Here is an 11,698-nt window from a genome sequence, read left to right as displayed (position 1 = left end):
CATGTATTCACTTGGATGGAGGCAAGGGAATCAGCTGGCTGAGGGTTGTGGCTGACCAGGCTGCCAGTGTGCTGTACTGAGTGTAATTAGTAGCTGCCTCTCTAGGAAAAAGTATAGCACCAAGGCAGGCAGTCATGTCACTCATTTGGCTCCATGCAATGCTTCCAGCAAGATCCAAGGAGCTAATACACTATGTGTAGAGTGAATATTTTGTTCAGGTTTACAACTTACACAATTTTACTTCAGTCTTGCAAATGTTGTGTTTGGAGAAAAGCCAGCAAAGGTTGAAGGAACACATAAATTAAGGAACACAACAGATGGGTCACTCAAGAGATATTGAGGAGTGTAGTCACGGATGGCTTGCTCTGATTTGGGGTTGTGTTGCAGCCAAAAGGCTGGTCCTGCTGCACATGCTGGCCCTTGCAACCACTCTGGGAAGTGGCAGCCATGGGCTGAGTTGTGTCCCTAGCCCTGCTCAAACAGTGATTGTCATTGCATTGCTGAACTAACCTGCTCCTGCTTGTGTGATTGCTGAGTAAGTAAGGCAAGGGCTAGGAAGTTTTGAAAGGGAGAAGAGAGGACTGTCCCTTTCAACTGTGCCAGACAAAACTGCTGCGGTTTGATGGAAAGGGTGACGGGAGAGTAGGGCCAGGGCAGGAGCGTGCTGCTCCTGAGTAGTTGTTAAGTGAGTGTCTGTGTGTATGTACATGTATGCCTTCAGGCTTTTTCTTTGGTAACTCCATTTCCAATATTATAATCAAATGTTGATTTGCAAATGTCTGGTAGTATCACCTCTGGCCTGGCAGGTGCTTTGGACTTGGAAAGCTTTAGAGATACCCCAAAGTGGGGGTATGCTGGCTGATGTGCCCTGGGGTTTCCTGGATCTGAGGCTTAGTTTTAGATCTTGCTGTGATGGTCTGTTTGGAGATGTTACAGATGTCTCTGCTGGAAGCAGGCTGTTTGGCAGGGGACAATCACTCAGGTGATGGAAGATATGCACATCACACCACATGGAAGCAGGGTGAAAAACTGGGAAATAAGCAGACCCTGAGCTACATTCTTTCAAGGGCAGTTGACAGCACAGGCACTAACTTGCCTGAGGTCAGAACCAGTAGGGCTGTCCACCCCTCAGACATGACTCTTCCAAATTTTCCAGTAGATGTGTAATCTTTCTTCCCTGCAGATCACCCCACTCAAGAGTTTTCTAAACGGAATCCCTCTAGTACAGGGACTGCAGCCCCTACAAGCATAGGGAGTATGCCTTAAGCAGAAGACAGTGACCCATGAAAGTAAGGCAGGCAGAGCTGACCAAAAGGCAAGGTAAGCAAGGCAAGATGAGAAAGCTCTGTTGAAAACAAAGGATTTTCAGAGTGGAATCACCACTGTCAAACAGCTCACTATGAAGGATTTGGGTGCAGAGGGAGTACATAGCAGTGCTTCAGCTCCAGAGGTGGCTGCAATGTGTAGAGGGGATGCAGAGCCACTGGTGAAATAAACATCCATAGAATTATGGATACAGCATTCCTTAGGAACTGTGTGGCACCTGTGGGGAAGCCCTGAAGAGAGAAAGGGCTACTGTGGTCACAGCTGGGGGCAGTGACTGTTTTAGTGTCAGCCTCCTGCTGGAAGCAGGAACAATAGATTCAGGAAGGAAAGGTAGTGAAGTCAAAGGGAGAGAGTGCAGGACCTAGAAGAAGACTTCCAGCTGCTTGGAGAGAAAGGAAATGCAGGGAGGAAGGGACCACAGGATGTGTAACTAGAAGGACCCAGTGAAAGTGCTGAAACTGAAGAGGAGAGCTTATGGACCCTCACACTAAGGGGGAAGAAGTGCTGAGCACCACTACACTGCCTGTTGAGGTGTCTCAGCAGCTGTAATTGCCTTAAGCTGAGAGACTGACAAACCAGAAACCTCTAAGCAGGGTTACTGAATGATGAAAATCAGGAGGACATGGCCAGAAAATGGATGTGCTGAAAGCAGCTGAGGTGATTTGGACTGAAATTTAGTTTGGATAAGTTCACTGGAGCCATGTTGCTTAGTCAAGATGTCCTAAAGATAACTACCCAGTTACAGAACCTACTCCATTGCCCTCTTCCCCTCCCTTTCAGCAAGGATTTGTTCATCTTCTCATATTAATCCTCCTTGATCTGCTAAGAACCTAGGTAGCTTGGCAAAGCCTCACTCCCTTGCAGCCCAGAGTTTTTCAGCTCCTTGTAGCCTGGACCTGGGCAGTGGTTCAACACATGGTTGCAAGATTTTTCTGTTTCTCCTTTTTTGTTTTGGGCTGGTTTGGTGCAAAGTCCCTCTGAAGACACTTTGCCTTGTATCATGCAGCCTTACTATTGCTTGTTTTGCACAGCCTTTGCTGCCAGCCTGCAGTGGGTATTTTCCAACCACATTTCCATGGGTCAAGATGGAGTTTGTTGCACTGGCTTTGTCTCACGTTCAGCCCCATGATCTGTCAGCAGCTGGCCTCAGTGCAGTTACTCTAGAAATGATCACCTACAGGTCTAAGTGGAGTGTTCAAGCCCATTTTCACTGCAGCACCAGCTTTCTTCACAAGCAGAAGGGATTTTTGCAGCCTGCTGTCCATAAGCATAATGCCAGCAGCTCCAGAAATGAACCAAGGCAGCTCCAGTTCATGCAGAGCCTGCTCTGCAGGTGGGGGAGCCTGCAGGAGACAGCAGAGCTGAGCTCCACAGCTTCACAGCTGTGGCCTTGGGCTGGACCTGCAAACAGGGCAGGAGCAGAGGCAGTGCAGGAGTTTGTAACAGCACTGACTGGTCTCTGTGCAGGATTGCCACATGCTTGCACCTGCCTCTATGCTTAGTGCCAAGCAAAACAGCCACAAGGACACAGGGGATGGGAAGTGGGACGGAAAGTAAACTGAAGCAGCAATGGCCCCAAGCTCCAGGCAGGGCTGTGGGAGTGCCACCCAGAGCTGGAGCTAACCACAACTCAACTACCATCCCAGAGCACAGCTGGCCTGTGGGCTCTGTGACCCAGATTTTGCCTACAGGGCAAAAACATTACTGGGTTAGACAAGCTCAGCTGCTACTTTGGGGAAATGGGTGTGACCCATCATAGAGAATCTTGAACTTCCTCTTCCTAGAAAATTCATCTTCAACAGGAAATCCAAGCTTTGCATGATACTCCCAAAATTCTTTCCCAGGAAGATGCCAGAACCAAATTAATTATCTGCTAACCACAGATATATGAGCTTTCCACAAGGAATGGCTTTATTAAAAAATAAAATATGACTAGATAAGTTTTCACTGTGTTGCCCATCAGGCACAGAGATGCATTTGTATTTTTTTTACAAAAATCATGGGGGAAGAACAGGCTTCACTGGCCTTCTGGAATTCAGGCACAGCAATTAGTTCATGGGTACATGTCTCTGTTCACACACAAAACTTTTGGCATGGCATGGATGGCAAGTTTCAACTAGAATCTTTGTGGTTAACAAAACCTCATTTGCTTCTGTGGAAAACCAAGTATCTAGGCAGAGCTATTACTTTATTATAAGAGTATTAGATGTGGGTTGGTTTGGGTTTTTTTTTTTTCCTTCCCTCTAGCTGGATTTTTACTACACAGGTTCTCTTCTACTAATCCAGATGGTTTTGGGTAGCCAGGACTAAGTGCCATGCCAGTTTATGAGGTATAGTCCAGCCAAGCAATTCTTCATTCTCTATGTGTTGTCTGCTGTCCATTACTTCAGCTCTTGGCAGGAATTTCTGATGTGCAAACATTCCTTAGGGGACTTGTTCACATAAGCTGCAATATGTCGCTATTTCTGGAAACCTTCAAGCAGCCCATTATAATCAGGTGGTCATGTTTTCCTAGGACAAACAAGTCTGTTCAGACTTTGTCCTGTGGAATTTCAGGTTGTTTGTACTGTAATCAGAGGTCCCATCTGCTGGACATTTCTGTCCTTTAGCACATTCTGGCCACACTGAGCTCCATCCCTAATTACAGCCTGACTAAAACTCAGAAGAGGAGTTGAAATCAATTTTCCATGCTATCCTCTGTAGCTCCCTTCTACCATTTTTTGACCTTACATGAAATCCTAGCATTAGCGCTTGAAATATGCAGGCTTATCAGGGACACTTCAGTATTGTTTATAGGACAGCTCAGGTCATTTTAGCACTGTTTTAGTCTCAGTTGTCTCAGAAGCCTGGCAGGCATGGCTCTCTTCACATTCACATGTGCTGGGACAAAGAAGCAACAAATCATTTCAGTGTGGGTCAGCGAGTGGAACACTTGTAATTACTGCACAACAGTAACAATACTTTTACCTGGGACACAGAACTGAAAGCAGAGACTAGATCTTTAAATAAATCCCAGTGTTTATACACCAACACCTCTAATTACATGGCATAAGCCTAGAAACATCTTCAGATATTGAACCTAGAATACTAAGTAAATTCATAGCTAAAATCAGGCATTTTTAATGTCTGTTGCTTAGATATTTAATTGCCTTTCAGAAATACTTTCTCTTTTCTTGAGAAATTACATAATAGACTCTGAGCAAAATGCTTCAGCCTGTTCTTTTAGTTTTCACCCCTCCTTCCCATTCATGAAATGCAGTGCTAGGGATATTTTGAGCAAAACTGTTCAACTCTTAAGTTTCTGTGGTCTCACAAAAGCACTAAATAACGTTAGTCCCCCATCTCTTTGTCCATGGCAGACTACATTTCAAGGCATCCAGTATGCTGTAAAAGGTTAATTTCTGCTGTCAGCCAGGCAATGAGATGTTTGTGATACTTTACTCCTCATAAATTAACGGTGTTTGAATTCGTCCATCCCCTCCTCTGTTTCAGTCTACATTTTGGCTTACTAGCTGCTGTTAACACCCTACTGGCCATTTAATCCCAGTTATACCCATGACTTCAGACTTTCTTATGTGTAGCACCCTTTTTCCAAACAGCTCTGAAGCAGTTCACCCCATGCAGTTGGTGGAGACTGAGTTTTGTGAGTCTGACTTAGCCAGGTCACTTACACTTGCTAGGCCAGAATAAGAATGTCACTACAGAAGGTTACTACAAACTCAAAATGCATTTCAGCAGCAGTTTCAAGCAGATGTACTAAGTAAGCCATTTTTAAGCAATTGCTTTTTTGCCTTTGTTTCTCCAACAGTGGGAGCTTTTCCAGTTTTTTGTGCCCTCAAGCTCTTGGGCTTATCAGTCCCTATGCTGGAATATGCAGATGCATACATATCAGGATGCCAGGTCTTCCCAGCAGCCTCACAGGCTTTCCAAAGCAAAAGGACAGGTGAGATAAAGATGTTTGATACATCCTCCCTGCTGAATGGCACTTAACACATGGTCGTAAGTGCACTTGCAGCAATTCAGGACAAGAAGGGGAGTTGCCCCTTTATGGCTAATTTGTGCCAGCCAGCAGGCAGCTTCCACAGTGCAACCCTCATCACAGTGCAGGGGTCTTTGGCAAAGCAGGGAGTGCACTTCTAGCCCTGTGTAAGTCAAGATGTAGGAGAGGAAAAAAAGAGGGTGTCTGCTGTGCACAAAGTGCTCTTGAAGAGAGGTGTAGCCAAAATAATCTAGATTCATTAGAAACCCCAACATATACAAGTGAATTTAGGGATCCTAACCAGAACAGCACTGGATTGTGGCTGTCATTTTGTTAAAACCAGCCTTCAGCATGTGTCAAAGTCCATTTTAGCTCAGGGAGCATTCAGTCAACTCCAACTTGCTGTACAACAGGTCTGTTCACAACTCATCAGCCTTAACAGCCACACCATGCAAGACAGCAGCTTTTTTCTCCTGTGCCTCAGCTATACTGTCATTCATTCCTGGGGTTATTCCAATAAATATGAGGGCAGTGGAGAGGGATGTTCAGGTTGAAGCTGTATCACTTATACCAGCTGCCTTACCAGGGAAGCCAACAAGCTTGCAGGTGAGGGATACCAAAACCTTATAAAAGATGTGGGAGAACGAAGAGCTTTCTACTGGTCAGCTTGATGGAGCTAAAAAGGGGAAACAATAGTAGAAGTTCCCTATTACCCTGCACATCCAAAATTTCTTGAACAGAAAGCCTGGAGGCAGGGCAGACCTCAACACCCTATGGATGGCATGTGCATTGAAGGGAAGGAAGCGTGCTTTCTCTTTTATAGAGCTCCATGAAAAAACTTACTCCTTTCACTGAGTGAAAGTCAAAAGGATCTGTTTCTTTCTGCACTCCTGCACTACTGTAGTGCTCAGAAAAGTCTTTATTCATCCTTGTTTATTTTTTAGAAAATCCCTATGGCTCTAGATGTTTAAAATGAAGCATTAATTACATGGAATATGTGCCTTTAAAGTCCAGAAGCTGCTGGATATACTGCAAAGGTGGGTTGGGCCAGGAATGACCCAGGGACCTCTGCAGGAGATGCTGGTATGGCTGTGAGGCACTGGCAAGGCAGCAGTAATCATGATCCAACCTTTTCAACATAATTAGCAGGATAGAGTCCAACTTGACCAGTGAGAAGTCGCCCCTTGCACCAGCCCTGCTCATCTTCCTCACTAATCTTCATTAGTTCTTCACCTAAAAGTAAGAATAGTCATTAGGAGGCAGCCTTGAGAAAGGTAGCATGGCATTTTTACCCACCTAAGATGACTTAATAAAAAGCAAGACTATTGGTCTGAATCACCACACTTTTCTCCCCTTATCAACACCCATATCATAATGCACAGTTTAATCAAAGCCAGAATTACTGATCTCTTCAGTATTTACACTCAGTACCATCACCTCAGCCAAGGAACTTAAACAGACTTTCACTTCTTCTATTCAGCATCAGAAATCTTTTGTGCCCTAGAATTCTGCCTGCTTTTCTCTCCCTAAGGAACATGCTTACAAGCCAGCGTGATCAGATGGATCTGAGACAGTTTTTTCTTAGTGGCTCCTCTGATAGGCAAGTGGGAAGGAAATACAAGAAGCTGCTAAGCTCCGGCTGTTAGGACCCAAAATGCCTATTCCATGATGGAGTGTCTGGTTTGACCAGTAAGGCATGAAATCAACTGATTTCTCAGACTATGACCAGGAAAGACTCTTAACAGTCTCACATCTACTTTGGGAAGGGGCAGAAAGAGCCTCTCCTCTACCACAAGGTCATACTTCTACCAGAGAGGGAGTCTGACTGCATCAATAGGCACATCCCACACTGTCAGAGTCTCAGAAAGTCACTGCTGTTAAGCTGAAGCCTTACTGGTATGTGTTGCTCAGAGGAGCTTCAAAAAGAAGATGACTGCAACTAACAAGTCATACCCCTTTCATCTGCTGAGTGGAAAGAAAGAACAAAGTCAAGTTCTAGAGCACCCACATTGCAAGATATTTTAAAGCAAAAAGTTAGTGTTAGGAAGTTTACCAGTATGGTAACACGGCAGCATAGATACTGGCCTCAGGCACAAAGGCCCTGCTACAGAATGACTTCAGTGACTTTCAATGGGTGCATTTTGGAGAGATATAGCACAGAGATACCATGTAAAACTCAAAACAAGCAAGATCAGAAACACTCCCAAGATCCAGATGTCCTCTTGAAGTTGAGAGGAGGGCACATGCAAACTAACTAAAGGAAGAAAAGGGGACAGGTCTGTTTGCTCCAGCACTCAATCCTCTGCTGCAAGCCAGGATCTCCATCGTCAAGATAGCCATTTTGAGCAACAGTTTGCATAGCTGTTTTTGCCAGCTGACCTCTGCCTTCAGTAGTACACGTAAGTCAGGTGAGCTTTCTCCCAAAATACCTATCTTCACATTACTTGAAAAGATGATCCAGAACACCCATGTAATTTTTATATCAATGGTGCAGGGAGAAGCATTTAATAAAGTTTCAAGACACAATTCAAAGTAAATGCCCTAAGAGGAGGCAGGAAGGATCTGTTTTATCACTTGGGGTGTGCTCTCCCTACATTCTGACCAAGGCCTAGACAGTCTCTTTCCATGCGGTCTCACTAGCTTTTAGTCTAGAAAAAATTAGATTTCCCACTGTATCATCCACTTTGAAGGAGCTGGTAGTGGGTCAGACCAAGGGAAGGATAAGTGTCAGTTTTCAAGTGGACATCCAATTCTTACAGAGTGTTTCAATCATTCAGTCAGCCCGAGTGAGGACAGCAAAAGGTTAGTAAGAGATTAGTGCTTGTGTACCTGCTTTAAAGCTCAGCTCATCAGCCTCCTGTCCTGTGTAATCATAGAGTGCTCGTACCCGTACACCTGGTACCTTTAGGTCATCCTCATGCCCGTTGGCATCCAGGCACTTCTTGGGAGTGTCCTCATCTGACCACTCAGAAATATCTTCCTTCCCTCCGCTTTGTGTGTGGAAGGTGAGAGAGGACAAGATGGTTGTTAGTAGACTGATCGTTCACCCACCTCCTCCCCAATCATGCACTACCCTGACTCCCCCTGAGACTGCTCTGCTATAGGACAGGGTGCAAGAGGCCCAACAGCCAAGCAAGGGTGAACAAGGAAGAGATATCTCAGGAGATACTACATTTTGTTGAAAGCACCCCACATTAGAGCCCTGAGGGCCAAGAGGGTAACGTGCTCTCAAAGTATTTTCACACATGCACACTCTTCATGACCTCATCCTACTCTAGCAGACCCTCTCACACAAGGAAGGCCAGTCCTAACTGGAGAGCCCAGCTGCATCCAGAGTTATTCCAGCCAAGAGTAAAACAGAGAGGAAAAGCCATGTTGTGCATCTTGAAGAGATGTCTGGAATTATGTTTTCCAGGTCAGGGACAAGAGCAGAGGGGAAGAGCAGCAGAGGACAGACACCTGAAACCCAAAAAAACCCTGCAGAGGCTATGTTCCATACTAACTTCACATGGGTTGGTGCCTTCAGGGTGTCATAGAAGAGGCTGTTCTGCTCCTCTTGATAGGAAAACCTGTAGATTGGCAAATAGGGCCCCCTGAATCCAACTGACTGTGAAATACAGTAGTGGCCTTGAGAAATCTCTATATCCCCATTCTTCTCTGCTCAGTTCACTTTGGCCAGAGTCTACCTTTTAAAGCAGGACAGCTATTGGAACAGTAGGATGAGTCTGTTCTGCCTCTCCCTATTCTCCAGGCTTGCCTCCTGGCAAGGGAAGCAGCTATACCCAAACTTGTCAGGTACTACTCAGAACCATACCAGGGAAAAACAATAAAAATTTGTTGCCTTCATTTAGGAAACCACACAACTCCCAACTCTTCTCACCCTCTCTGGGAGGAAGAACTGGGGAAATGCATGCCAGAATCAGACAGCACTAGTCAGACTGGGCTAAATCTTGTCACTAGAAGGATCTTTACAAGGAAGGCACTTTGTGAGGCAGAATGTGCTAGACAAACAAACAAAAACAAACAAAAAAAACCCCTAAAAACGCAACAAAACAAACCCAAAACCAAACAGCTACCCTAAACTGCATTTTCTACATGGCCTTTTCCAGAGTGCCACAGGCAAGGCCATGGGCAAGAGACAGGAAGTTAAGGAAGAGATACTCCTATCAATCCAACTCATTCACGGCCCTAGGCAGGACTGTACTTTTCCTAACCTGATGTATCCCAGAATTCAGCCTTTACCTTGTCTGCAGAGGGGTCTGTGAGACAACACCATCTCGTGCAGGCAAAATGCTGGTCAGTGTGACATCATCACCCATCTTGCCACTCTTCTCCTTCTTGGTGATTTGCCGCTGTGTTTCGAGGGACCATTCCTGTCCAGAGAAAACCAGTAATACTATCAAGCCGCTCAGATAGAAAAGCTGCGTACATCTTTTCTGCCCAATATAGAAGGACAGAAGACAAGGTTGTACTTCAGTAGCAGCCGAACTGGTCAGCTCTAGAGCCTTGCCGGCATAGCAGGCTTACTTCTGTTGAATCCCAAGGCGCAACAAGAGGCTGTGAGAAAATCATCACAGGAAGCTGTCCCATGGCCCTGAGCACCACCTCCTGTTCTTTGACCTTGCAGCTGGATGGCTGGAGTATAGCTTGGCAGCCTATGTATGCCCCTTTGGGCACCAGACAGCTTGCAACACAACAACAATTTCAGAAGAGCCTAACACACCAAGCTTGCTGAGCAAAGACATGATCCTTCCAACACAAGACTAGTAATCTGCCAATTTCAGAAAAGCAGCTAATTGTTTGGAAATAGCATTAACACAGTCTAGAATGCTACCCCACCTCAAACTGAGGCCAATTCATCGCCATGCCCGGTCCGTGAGTGTTGCGCCACCACTTCAGGTCCTCCTGGTTGTCTGCAGCCATGATGACTTGGTGGAGATCCCGATACAACGCATGAAAGCTATGACCAGAACAAACAAAACCACCAGCAATCAAGTCCCTCGGCAGTTTCCCAAAAGCCAAGTAGGAAGGAAGAGATTAACCTCATGCACAATTACATAGCATCCTCAATCACACAAGACTAGGTGCTAGAGCAGCACCTATTCAGCCCTAGGAAAACACAGCCACTCTTACAGGAGAGTCAGCTTGGCAAACGGGACAGGCTTGTTTGGTGTGGCAGTGCCTAACAAGTGCCAGTTCTCAGCACAGCTCATTAAATGAGCACTGAAAGAACTCGGCACTTTCTTGCACACAGACATGGAGGTGGCTCAGATTTGTTGCCTCTACCATAAAAGGGGCACAGAAGATTTTTGGCTACACCTATTACCCATTGTGTAACCCCTCTTAGGGCTTACAGGCACTACTTCACAAAAGGCCTCCCTACTAAGGGCAAAACGGGTGGAATAACCATCACTACTAGAAGGCAACAGAGCTACATTCCTTAGCCTGGGATTATATATAGCAACATGGAGGCATTTCATAGGATAGAAGTACACACACAGGACAGTACTGGACAGTAGTGAAAGAGGAAGGGTTTGAAGGCAGAAAATCCTCTCTGGGGAGCCCACAATCACAGACCCCAGCACTGGTCCCTTTAGAGAGACCAAATGCCAGTTCTAAGATACACCTGAAAGGGGAAGGAACAAGATCTGGCTGATGCAAGCAAGCAGCTTGCAGAGATGCCAGAACTGGCACCCCTCACCAGAGCCTAAGCACTCCTGGCTGGCACAATTCCCCCTGTATCAGGGCCAGTACCTTTCATTAGTGGAGAGGTTGAGATGCTGGTGCAGGTTCAGAAGCATCTCCTTAAAGAAGCACAATCGCTTGCGCTCTGCCTCCTGACAGCCCTCAAACACTTGCTCCATGTCCTCCATGTAGCGGGGATTGTAGCGGTTCAACTCTTCCAGCATCTTCTCATATTGATCCTTGCACTGTAGCAGGAGCACAGCAATGGTGAGATGTGTTGCCCCGATGGCAAACAAGTAACAACCCTCCCTACTCTGGCTTGGGACTGACAAGTTCTTTTCTACCCTTCACTGTTGAGCAAACACACCAAAGAAATAAGAAGACATCCCATAGCTAGTGTCCCAGTCCATTGCTCTCCTAATATTCTTGCAAATTTCCTGTTCTTCCTTGCTACTCTCTTCTGTACAGGACCTTCCATGCTTTTCCCTCTTCTGGACAGACAAATCTTCTATTTTTGGTAGCCAAGCCTTCAGCTCTAGAGGTTCCACCCCCCTGCACCAAATCCCCTACACTTTTTTCCTTTTTTATTTTAAATTTGTTTATTAATTAGGATCTTGCCCAACTCCAAAGACAGAGACCTTGGTTACTGAAGTCTCAGTCCAGCTCACTAAAACCTCAGACGATGGGATCTCACATCAGGCTTCAGCA

At 45.7% G+C, this 11,698-nt stretch overlaps 1 protein-coding gene across 3 annotated transcripts in view; it reads right to left on the bottom strand.

Moving 5' to 3' along the window:
• Positions 1-3,212: 3,212 nt before the first annotated feature.
• PACSIN3 (protein kinase C and casein kinase substrate in neurons 3) overlaps positions 3,213-11,698 on the bottom strand; it is a 12,551-nt gene continuing 4,065 nt past the window's right edge. The window contains exons 6-11 of one of the 3 annotated variants that reach the window (XM_008639432.2): positions 11,060-11,235; positions 10,145-10,265; positions 9,548-9,678; positions 8,809-8,874; positions 8,135-8,295; positions 3,213-6,538 (exon numbers count right to left, since the gene is read on the bottom strand). In XM_008639432.2, the coding sequence (XP_008637654.1) occupies positions 6,423-6,538; positions 8,135-8,295; positions 8,809-8,874; positions 9,548-9,678; positions 10,145-10,265; positions 11,060-11,235 (771 nt within the window). In that variant the 3' untranslated portion in view covers positions 3,213-6,422. The remainder of the gene's footprint in view (positions 6,539-8,134; positions 8,296-8,808; positions 8,875-9,547; positions 9,679-10,144; positions 10,266-11,059; positions 11,236-11,698) is intronic. The other 2 variants (XM_017741745.1, XM_017741744.1) reach the window with 2 other exon arrangements.

This window comes from Corvus brachyrhynchos, unplaced genomic scaffold (assembly GCF_000691975.1).
Source record: "Corvus brachyrhynchos isolate BGI_N302 unplaced genomic scaffold, ASM69197v1 scaffold115, whole genome shotgun sequence".
Lineage (NCBI taxonomy): Eukaryota > Metazoa > Chordata > Aves > Passeriformes > Corvidae > Corvus > Corvus brachyrhynchos.
The sequence above is the reverse complement of the archived record's forward strand: the minus strand, read 5'-3'. Positions and strand labels throughout refer to the sequence as shown.